This window comes from Pagrus pagrus (genome assembly GCF_965226575.1).
Source record: "Pagrus pagrus genome assembly, chromosome: 23".
In the NCBI taxonomy this organism is placed as follows: domain Eukaryota; kingdom Metazoa; phylum Chordata; class Actinopteri; order Spariformes; family Sparidae; genus Pagrus; species Pagrus pagrus.
In genome coordinates, this window is record NC_140205.1 from 21,890,376 (window position 1) to 21,901,904 (window position 11,529).

The 11,529-nt window shown below is 40.3% G+C and overlaps 1 protein-coding gene across 2 annotated transcripts; it reads right to left on the reverse strand.

Moving 5' to 3' along the window:
• Positions 1-2,389: 2,389 nt before the first annotated feature.
• LOC311252746 (uncharacterized protein) lies at positions 2,390-11,004 on the reverse strand. 2 transcript variants are annotated; one of them, XM_084346241.1, is made up of 17 exons: positions 10,974-11,004; positions 10,183-10,248; positions 9,667-9,744; positions 9,344-9,417; positions 7,564-7,720; positions 7,273-7,351; positions 6,311-6,361; positions 5,351-5,519; positions 4,280-4,354; positions 3,817-3,887; positions 3,627-3,700; positions 3,370-3,436; positions 3,130-3,176; positions 2,982-3,048; positions 2,823-2,869; positions 2,614-2,734; positions 2,390-2,534 (listed from the first exon to the last, which is right to left on the reverse strand). In XM_084346241.1, the coding sequence occupies exons 7-11, from the start codon at positions 6,345-6,347 to the stop codon at positions 3,690-3,692; spliced, it is 363 nt and encodes a 120-aa protein (XP_084202367.1). In that variant the 5' UTR covers positions 6,348-6,361; positions 7,273-7,351; positions 7,564-7,720; positions 9,344-9,417; positions 9,667-9,744; positions 10,183-10,248; positions 10,974-11,004; the 3' UTR covers positions 2,390-2,534; positions 2,614-2,734; positions 2,823-2,869; positions 2,982-3,048; positions 3,130-3,176; positions 3,370-3,436; positions 3,627-3,689. The 2 variants fall into 2 exon arrangements, 1 of the variants encoding a protein (XP_084202367.1); XR_014621579.1 differs by lacking the exons at positions 6,311-6,361; positions 7,273-7,351; positions 7,564-7,720; ... (2 more) ...; positions 10,183-10,248; positions 10,974-11,004 and having other exon boundaries at positions 3,130-3,207; positions 3,627-5,629.
• Between the last annotated feature and the right edge of the window lie 525 nt (positions 11,005-11,529).

The window sequence follows — 11,529 nt, forward strand, 5'->3', positions numbered from 1 at the left end:
ATATCTTGTAATTTTCATGCAGTTCTTCAAAAGGTTGGATACAACACTGATGTGTTGTCTTACCATCCAACTTGTTCTCACCACAGTGTCGACACCTGATAGGTTGACACTTGTGAGCCTTTTCTCCTACTTTGCAGATTAGACCGCATTTCTCGCAGTAGTTAAGGCTGTCACAAGGTATCAACCTGTGCTCTTTCTCCGGCTGTTTGTGTTGGTTGAAACAAAAATGGGGAATTGCATATACGTTTGCACTTATTGCATTTCCTGGTACTGCTCGGTTGATTGAGACACTGTTGTAAAACAAACATTACATCTGAGATCGCAGTTATGGTACAGGGGTGATTCATATGTTTCATAACAATAATGACAGACATGAGACACCCCAGAACCCAGTCTGGTTTTCTATCAGATAATAATGGTCATCATGCAGGTAAAGCCATACAGTGTCTGTTGTATGCGTCATGTGTTTTGTAACAGCAATCGTTTACGATCAGCGGCATGGTGGAAGATTATGATTTTTGCATTTATCTCCTCGAATTTTGCGACATCAAATGATACACGGCGAGTGAGATCGTGCATCACCTTCCTATGTTTGTTTTCCACATACACAATTTGTTTGACTAAAGTCTTATCTTTGTGTTTAAAACAGGCCAGACAGACTGAAACACAAATTATTATCCCCACTATTGTCAGGGTTGTACAGAAAGCGTCCTTTCTTTGACAAAATATCATAAGGCACTTTACCCAAACGGAGACGGGCTCCACCGCTTCCATTCTGTACCACCGCGACAATGAATTCCAATTAGTCAGTCATGGAGGTGTCGTTACTTTGCAAAACTTGTGAAATTTCTTCCATAAACAAATCTGCATTGTATTGGTTGTCGGCGTTTAAAATAGTCTGCACGTCACTGGCCAGGGATGGACCTCTCAATACTGCATTTAAAATACTACCAGGATGAGCTCCCTCTAAGGCTCGATCGATTACACCAGACAGCCTATCCCTAACTCTCATGGGCACCAGCTCAGGATTATCGAGACTGATGTCTCTGAAATCAAGGCACTGACGCAGTTCGTAGGCATTGAAAGTAGGTATATTCCTGACTTGTATCCGATCCTGCCCGTTTTCATCATTACGGGATCAATTGGACCCTTGCACAGGACCAACCTCACCATTCTGCTGTAAATCTCTATCTTCACTACCACCTATCTGATTTATAGAACAAGGTTCATCAACAGCACTGCGTTGTTCTACCGTCCTTGGTACCGATGCAGATCCAGTCTGAATGGTATAGCCTACAACTCCATCGTCAGTAGCAGCAGCCCCCACGCTAGCATCATCAATATCATCATCAGAATTAACAGCGGCACATCACCAGCACTAACATCAGCAGTAGCTGCGTCATCAGCAGCAGCAACATCATCAATATCCACATCACCAGCTATGTTATCATTAGCAGTAGCACCAGCAACAGGAGTAGAAGACTCTCGAGTAGAAAACATGTTTGACACGTCTTTTGAATCGTTTGCATTGATCCGTTGATCAATACGTTGATCCTAACAAATCTATGCACCGTTTTGGCATCATCATTAACGTTGCCATAAGGCAAATTATTCTTTTGCGCAAAACAAGTATATGCAGCCCGAGCCCCGTCAATAGTGTGAGGCATTGTTTGCTCATCATCACCATCAGTGGTATCTACAACATACCAGGTACCGGCTTTACGTTTGAATTTTTTTCTGGGAGGGGCCATTTTAATAACTAACAACATCAGACACACCAAGAGCTGTGAATATTTAATTCATTCATTTTTTTGCCTGGTCAATCGTAGGCAAAAATACTGCCGACCGAATAACCAGATCCCTTAATGCCTTTGTGGTTCAATGTCTGTGTAGTGCATTAGCACGTCTACGCTGTCGGACTATTTTTAACAAGTTTTGGTTTTGTCTTTTTAACGCGGCTTTTTTTTTCCAATCATAGAGCTTCCCAATTTCTCTAGTTTGTTGTTTACCAAATCAATCCTATCGTTCTCTACGTTACAGACACCTTCTGGGGTGCTAGTCTCACTGTTTAGTTGTTCGACACGATCAAAAGCATTTGGTCCTAGATAGAGTTCACAAAATCTACTTATATCCGATAGTTCTGAGGTATCTGACACGTCTGGTGAGACAGAAGAATCAACGGTCTGTAGACACTCCAGAGGGGTGATGTCCACGTCGTTCACCCAATCACCGTTATCAGTACACCAGGGTTGTGGGGATTGAAATTCAGGAGGTGTAACCAATGACACTGCTTGTGGTTCACATTCAAACACCACAACTGCGTGTTCTACATCACCTGCGGGTAAAGGGAGACATCCATATACGCCGTGCATGGTACGGTCTCCTCCTCACTGGTTGTATTTAACCCCACGAGTGTGTCCAAAGCTTCATTCAGTTCATTTTGCAGGGCCTGCTCTGTCTCATCCTCTTCTCTGGAGGGAAGGGGTTGTAACTCCGGAAGAAGGGTTAGTGGCTGCAACACCTCGTTCACCAACCTGAGCTAAGACAATAAAGTTAGAAAGTAAAATAAAAAACATCCTGATAATACATACAACAGAAATATTTGTTACATACCCTGTATCAGGGACAGTTTGTATGGACGTCTGCCTCTTGCGGTTTTTGGGCAATGCTGCCTTGGTCCTAATGGCTGTAGGAAGGCCCGTTCTGCCAGATTTCTTGTTTGAGGCTTGGAGATCTATACAAGGACACAAAATAGTTGACTCGCATGGTTGTAATTAACAGATATTGCTGACTACTAGCCAGGTAAATAGAATAAGTTTTACCAACTGCGTCTTCTTGGCCCACCTCTATCGCTCTCAACGCCTTTTCACTGTGGGAAGATGATACATTCTGTGACTGTTTTGGCATAAATAAAAGTTGTATACACAGATATATTCAAACACAAACAAGATACAAAACTAAATATAAATTTCACTACATACCACTCTGCCCTGCGGGCTTTAAGAGATAGTCTATTAACTCTAGGTTGTCAAGTTTCTTCTTGGAAATCTATACAAACACAAAATAGTTTGTATGGTTATAATTAACCAATATTGATGACTACTAGTCAAGTAAATAAATAAGTTTTACCGCCTGCGTCCTCTCGATCCTTCACTATCACGCTCCACGCCTTTTCACTGAGAGAAGATGATACATTTTGTGACTGTTCTGGTGTAAAGACCAGAGCCACACACATACACACACACACACTGTCTTATGACTATGCATGTTAATAAAGATTTAACAATAAATACATGAATAAAGTAGTATGTATCTCGATATATTCAAGCACAAGCAAGGTACATAACCAAATAAAAATTCACTACATACCACTCTGCCCAGCGGGCTTTAAGAGTTAGGCTATTAACTCTGGGTTGTTGTGTTTCTTCTTGGAAATCTATACAAAATTAAATTAAAATAAATTTTAAAAAAAAACACCAGTTTAGCGATTGTGAAACTTCCCTATACAGTTGAGGAGTTTTTATACCACTAATGGACTAGCCTAAAGAAAAATATATTAACTCCTGCTTTTATACATTGATACAAGCACTTATGTAAAAAGTAAAAAAATAAATAAAAACACCGACCTTTGTTACCAGCCTCAGTGTCTGGATTAACATCCAACACATCAAGACCCCAAAGGCTACCCATTACGTAAAACCTTTAAAAACAGGATACATACAATGTTTACTATGCCATCACTGTATTAATAACACTAGAAAAATAATTATATTAGGAACAAGATAATAACAAAGAACATAAATGAATGAAACTCACCATTCAGAAGATCCATTGTATCAACGCAACAGAGAAAAAAAATTGTCTTTCCAGAAAGCACGAGCAACAGCCTGTCAAGAGCGCCAAAAGCAAGAGATAACTGGTTTCTGTACAGCTAGCTTATATACACTCTCGAATTTTCACACCTTTTACTGGGGGTTGTATCAGACGCCTCCCCTATAGGCGTGATCCCTAAAATGTAGTGATGGGAAAGGAGTTTTGAGAGATTTAAAATCTAACCATTACTCTTTAACGCATAACTATATGTAGTATATGTTGAATAAAATAAAAAAAACAAGCATATATTAAAAAAGCTTTGCAACGAGCCCACTCGAATATATATTTGAGCTCTCAGGTCTTTTTAGCGGACAAACAGCAAGTGGAGCCTCATTAATTTAGTATCAGGGCTTACATATGCTGTATTGTCCAAACACACTAAAAGTCACTTCAAAGTTTGTTGTACCTGTAGATGTGCCTTCTAGGGCAGACTGCCGTTTCTGTTTTCTCGGATTCATCTCCGGAGCATCTTAAGGAGATACTGCAAAAATGATAACAGATCCAGTCAGTGGTAACCCACATGCCTAGGGTTAAAACTTCTCACTAAATCTAGAGCTTCCGATCTGACTTTCTCTGCTAGTAGAGAAACCAACAACGCCACCCCAGGGTTTAACCTGGGGGGAAAAAAACAAGAAAACAAAGTCAATGATGTGAGTAAAGGAATTAACTAAATATTCTAAATCAAGGACAACACAAGTTCGTTTATACTGAGAGAGGCAGGAGACGTGTTTCCAATCAAAATATTCCACAATTTTTCAGAAATATTAAAACAATTGGAATTTATCTAAAAGTCGACTTTACTTAACAAAAGAAAAGGGCTTCTTCCAGGGCTGGGACCTCTATAGTCGAGGTACGTGAGGGGGGGAAGTGAAGGCATCAACTAAAATGGGAGCACCACAATCCACCCACACACCCACACACGGGATAAAGCCAAAAAAGGAGTGAAGTGGGGACGCTACACACAATAGGACACCATCACCAAAAAGGGAGGGGCAGGTCACCAGTGAGGCCCTCAGCACCTGGAAATAAACAGACAGGAACAGTTAATGAGGGCAAAACTATATACACTAACAAAACCAAACAATATTCCAGCAAAAATACTCAAAAATATAGCAATATCAAAATGATATTCAAAATAAAATCAGGAAACTAATCTCAACTAGAAAAATATAACCCCAAAATAATTAAACAAAGACAAAACCAATAATTAAACACACAAATAAATCAGGACTTTGTTATAAATCAAGCTTTAAATTCCAACTCATTAACAAAACCAATTTGTCTACGGCTCCACACAGCAGCACATTTAAGCCTCCACAAAGCAGCAGCACGTTTAAGCCTCCATAAAGCAGCAGTGGTCCCGAGTGGAGAGTGGCGTGGCTAAGTGCTGAGACCTCAGCCTGTCTGTAAAATGACCACAGTAACATTAGGGACGGGACGGCTGGGCTGATGAAAGCCGGGACAAACATTTACATACCCGTCAGCGTGGTTTGGTTCAAGCACCGGGAGGAGAGGATGAGAAAGCCAACGCACACTCTGAACACTGCGCTGTCGGACATCGATGCGCAGCAGCGCGGAGGGGAGAGGAATGCAGAGCGTCTGCCACACCTGAACCCAGGTAACCCGGAAAGGGAAGCGCGTACCAGCTGCCAGAGAAAGGGCAGATCTAAGGGTCCCTCCCTCTTATATACCCTGCTTAATTAAAGGAACAACCATGCCAATGAGCAAGACACAAGGGAAAGTGCTCATCCCGCTACAATCGTATGGATCAAATGCCAATGCTCTTTCCCATATTTAAAATGTGTAAATCAAACTGGATAGAGCTTATTGGGATCATTTTATTTGTTAGTTAACATTTGTTAAGATTAAACACGAGCTGCTCTCAAACTTTGAGACATGTAAAATGCCTTCTCGGGCGGAGTCGATATCCGTCGATGGAAAATAAAAACTCGATGTATCGAAGAGTATATCACAACATACAGTAGCATTGATTAGACATGCATTGAATCAATCGCATGCATGCTAGTGGACTAAGGTAGGGGGACACACTGTCTGAGGTGCCTGTCTATTTACCCCTGCAGAATATTTAGCATAGCTCAATATACTATAGGTCATGTGATCATTTGACCCGATTTCTTTACGATGGACACTGAGCTTTCGCAACAAGAACAGCACAGGTAAGGTAAGTCAACAGCAATAATGATTGTAATGTTTTGAGCTATGAGCTAGCATGTACAATAGCAGGTCCCTTGAACTTGCATGCCTAAATAAAATCATTAGCGATATTATTTAACCTCTACTTTTCATGGAAAGCCATGTCAAAAGGTCTAATGAGAGAAAAGCCTGTTATCTTTGACAAACAACCTTTTCAAAGAGCCTGTTTTTGCCCTTATCGCCATTTGTGAGCATGCTAGTGTACCGAGATGGGATGACATACCGCATGAGTTGCCTGGAGGTTCCTCGTCAAGTCGCATTGCTCAGTTGATTCCTGCAGAATATTTAGTATAGCTAAACATACTGTAGGTGTGTTATATGCAGGGTTGTGTTAATTGAAATATTCCATATACAAAACAAATAGTTCATTAGACAGTAGGGGTGGGCGATATATATCGTTTGCGAAGTCATTTTTCATTTCAAAATTTCCATTATCAAGTATTTAAATTACTTCGCCAAAAATATTGAAACGCACGCGGAAACTCCCCACATCCACTTAATACACGGTGCAGCAACGCTCTATAGCATGGCAGGATTCGCCCCACCCCTCGACCTCTTGCCTTTGACCTCTGAACCCTGTGACGTCTCATAACAAAAAGCAACGGCGGACTACATGCTTGTGTTCGTGTTTCTTGCAACTTACTCGCCTTGTAGTCAAGTGTGAGTCGCAGCAGCAGTTCGACCTCATTATCGTTCCACACAAACGATTCTGGTTCCCTTGCACTAGCCATTTTCGTCTTGCGTTCGGTTTCTCCGTCTACTGTCTGTTTGCAGCATGCAAGCTTTTTGCGCATGCTCGCTCCTTCTCTTCTCCGTTTTTGGTGAATTTGAAGTGCCACCTATAGGCCTGGAATATGAACTACAGCATTTTCAGTGGATTGGTCTGGACGCAAATATTCTTGAATTTTAAAAGGATATCAACTGATTATCGTTATCGCCAAAATCCCCCAAAAATAGAGATATTTTTTGCCCATATCGCCCACCCCTATTAGACAGGTGCGCTTGCAGATGCCCCGAGTCCATGCCCCAAACGTTTTAGTTCCCAACACAAGTACCATACTGTATACATAACAGCTGTATATCTGAACTAAGACACTAATGCATTAGGAGTGTATCATACCCTTAACTCCATCCGTGGATCATTTGATATATGATCAATCTTTTCATAGAATTAGCTACACTTACCAATTTCTGTGGATATGGGGGGGTACCCTCTACCTCTGTCACTCTTCACTTAGTTCAGAATCAGTGAAGTCAATGTTATCTGAAAAACAAAGACAAAGTTATACATTACAAGCAAGTTTCAACTGTCATTAATAAATGTAAACTAGTAAGCTTAATGGACAAGTCATGATCTATAAGCAAGGTATGTCTTGCTAAATGTTAAATATGTGTTGTCCAATGCGTGTTATCCTAAACTTAACACTAAGCTATAAAATGGATGAAAAATAATATAATCTAAACTTTTAACAATACCTTCAATTTCAATCTCTTCAAGGGATTTGCCCTGAAGATTTGAAAGGGATCCTTTTTCCATAGCAAGAAGTAGTTTTGATATTTTGGCCAGCTGGGTTGTAGACTCAGCAACCCAGTCAGCAACTTGGTCCATCTCATGGTTTTTGAAGTTCAGGACCTGGGACAAGGTTGCAACCTGATTGCGTAACTGAGGCTGAACTGAGTTTATCTGCGTTCTGGGTTCTGAGCACCACAGTCATGTGCATAAACCCTTAAACTGTTGTGTCCTCTGTAAGGAGTCAAACAGTGGGGTCTTGCGAACAAAAATGTGTTATTCTCTGGAACTCCACATTCTTCTCTTTTGCTTATGAGTTGTGTCAATGAATCAACCATGTCTGGAGATAACACAGCAACTTTTCATCCTCTTTTACCCCTAATTTCCACATGGCTAAAATGTTTACAAGGCTTTTGTTCAAACTTTGTCAGGCCAACAACAACATCTCTATGCAGGCCAGCCGTGTCCTTCGAGGAAAGTCTTTAGTTGCATTTTTGCAACTTCACATCATCGGTTGAATAATATCTTTGCAAAAGTTGCTTTGCTAAGTTCACCATAGAATTGTGGTGATGGGATCTTTCCCAGGTTCTCAGATGCTAAACCTGCAGTCTTTTCAAGATGTTTGTGGAGAAGTTGCACATCTTCTGTGAATGGCAGGGTAGATGGCTTGTTAAAGTGCGCCTTATTCAAGGTAGTCAAAGCTGTGTGAGAGACAAGTTCAGACCATTTAGAGGTATACAGCCATTAGAGCTCTGCAATGTATGGTGTTGCATATCTTTTGCAATGAGTGACCCAACTTCAGTGCTAGGCTTGGAGTTTTGTAGCAATGCATTTCATTGTCAAACCCAGACACCTTCTTGACAGCTTGGATAACCAAATGAAAATTTGCCAGGCTTACAGCATCCTCAATGGTAAATACTGAAAACTCTTTACATAATGTCAGCAGGAGTCTTCCAACTTCTGAGCTTCTGCCAGATATATTCATATTTGGTGGGATCCTGACCATGTTTACTGAAAAAGCTAAGACCTCAGTTCTTCAAGGATCTGCATTGGCTTCCGCTGGTTTGGAAAGGTATTTTAGGACATGTCGCCACAGATCCCTCCGAAGATACATAGCTTGGCAATACATGCAGTGCACACTGTTTTGCATCACTTTTTATTCGGTTGGCGTCTAATTTGAGCAATCCAGTCCCACTCTTTAAAAACGCCAATGTTATTAGTTCCCTTTGTTTCTGAGTTTGTTCAGCATTTCTTACATTCTTTAGAGTTTTTTTGGGTGTGCCAAAACTTGAGCAACATCAACACTTGTCTTCTCATGGGTTTTCAAGTGACTGCCAATTTTTGACTAGTTTGCCACAGATGTATCAGTAATTTTTCTTATTTCCCGAAAAGGATGTGTTTGAAGACTGGATGCAATGATCCTCCCCAGTTCCTGTGCTACCCGTGACATATTCTACTTCAGTTCTGCTCTTCTGAACTCCTGATACTTGCTTGGCCTCCTCACAAGTCTTCTCAACCTGCACCTTCACATGATATTTCTGGCCAGCCTTTGAGTTTTTGAATTGTTGAAGCAGGCTCAGGGCAGGAACTGTCTGAATGACTGTTAGAATCTGGAACATATTCCTCCAATGATGTATCCTCAAAACTTGAACTGGTCTCTTCAGAAACCTAATATTCATAAAAAAACTACATTGAGCCTTTAAGGTACTGAATAATTTTGGTTTATAATTTTTCAAATACACTTACCAATGGTAGGTGATCACAATCAGTCTTTTCGGTAGTTTTGACATAACAGGATCTGTGCCAGACACAGCAACAAACTGCAAAGAGAATGCTTAGTTTCAAGTTTGTGCATGTACTTTAGATGCTTTTAAAACAAGACTTAAAGTTGTATGAATCTTGTGTCTCAATTGATGCATGTGAAAATTTACCATTTCTGCAGAAATTAACACCAAAATAATTTTGCACCTTCATTCAACAATCCATTCAGGCAGAAAAATTGTGACAGTAATAATGAGTTCATTGAAAACCGAAAATACATAACTTACTCATCAAGACGATATACTAACCTTTACGTTTCACACTGATCCATTTCAAGGCAGAAAAGGGTCCACTGCATACAGAACATTTATCCAAGCTTGATACTACTGAGGAAACCACATCATGTTAACAAATTTGTTGACAAAAACAGTGAATTCAAGACTACATTATTCAATTCAAAACATTGCTGCTAAAATGCAACATTTACTCTGTTACCTAACAGACTACAGACACAGCGATAATGGAAAAGTGGGATTGTTGTTAAGAATTGTTTTTTGTTAAGATGTAAAAGAAATAAAACATTGACCATTTGAAATTGTCGTGGATCCAATATTGCAAATATATACGAATACTACCAGAAAGAAACAGAGTCCCATTTCATTTTAAAATGGAGGGCGTGTCCAAATACAGTCCTTAAGAGTGTCTACCCGACCAGCATAGAAAAAGGGAAGACTATACCTATACCCTGAAAAACATTGCTCAAAACTGCTCGGCTACTGAAAAGATCTGATGTCAATATCAACATTCAATGGACAATTAGTTACCTGTTCAACATCTGTGAGGCTGTCCGATGCCACAGCAGCATGGTGACCCTCTGCCTCAATTGAAATCTTGTGTAGAAAAAGAAAAATATCTTTAAATAGCCAATGAGGCACAATAAGACTGTACGTGATCATATGTATCGAGGAAAATAAATAATTATCTTTACAGGAGAATGATAAAGCCTCAAATACACAGTATGTAAACAAACATTTGTTCAGTTATTTACAGAAATTAAGTGAGAACAGTAAAGTAACATCCATTGTTGAATAAAAAACGGCAGTCACAGATATCGAGAGCGAAAAAAGGCAGATATGGAATAACACCACATTATATTCATGACATGATCATTTGCCGAAATGGTGATAGTCACATTAAAAATTTGTGTTGGCACACACACCAATAACACACTTAATGTTATCCATAGACTGTCCACATAGTCTTTACACCTGACCAGTACATGCAAACTGAGGACTGTATCTATACCTAGTCTGTCACACCTCTGCCTCAGGTATGGGTAGTGTACGGCCTCTGACCCGGGTTGACATGAAATAGATGGCAAGACATGCTGAAGTTTTACAAAGTTTATTCACCCAAGTGGTTTAAAGTGAACAATGACAAAAGAGACCAACACATTCTGTAAAAAGAGAAAACTAAGTAATCACAATAAAAACACATTGAATGTATTAATTGAAATAAGGAGTTAGAATTAACAAACTCAAATCAATTAACTACGGCAAAAATAAGCAAATTAACTGTACAGTCATGACTGACTAAACAAACAAACAAACTTTACCTCCTCAGCGACAGTTGTAGGCCTACTCCTGAGCACCTCAACAGACCAGCAGCATAGAGAGGACCGAGCCTCGGCTCACCCCCTTTTAAACACTTGGCCCCTCCCACTAAATGGGCCAGATCACTGACAGGGGGGAAAAAGGAATTGCAAACAATCCCTATCTTTAAATAATTGTTGCGCAAACACCATAACAACAGCATGACTTTAAATACACATAATATAACATATAAAGTTCTCTTAATGTCTTGTGTAGTGTTTTCTTGACATCTTGTACTTACCTTAACAAAAGTAAAAGTAGAGATGGTGGCATCCATTCAATCAGCCACAACCAGTCTCAGGTGGGTCATCTTACCCCTGTGTGGTGACTGGGAAGCAGGTGGATTGAATTAAGGACATCTTTGCGACCTTGATGTTGCTCATGTACTCCTCACAACTATGCACCCTTGTCAGGAGTCATATGTCAGAAAAGCAGACGCACAGCTTGTGAACAGGCAAGGCAGGCAACTGCTTGGGCCCCAAGTTGCCAGGGGGCCCCCGAGACTCGGGGCCCGAGGGC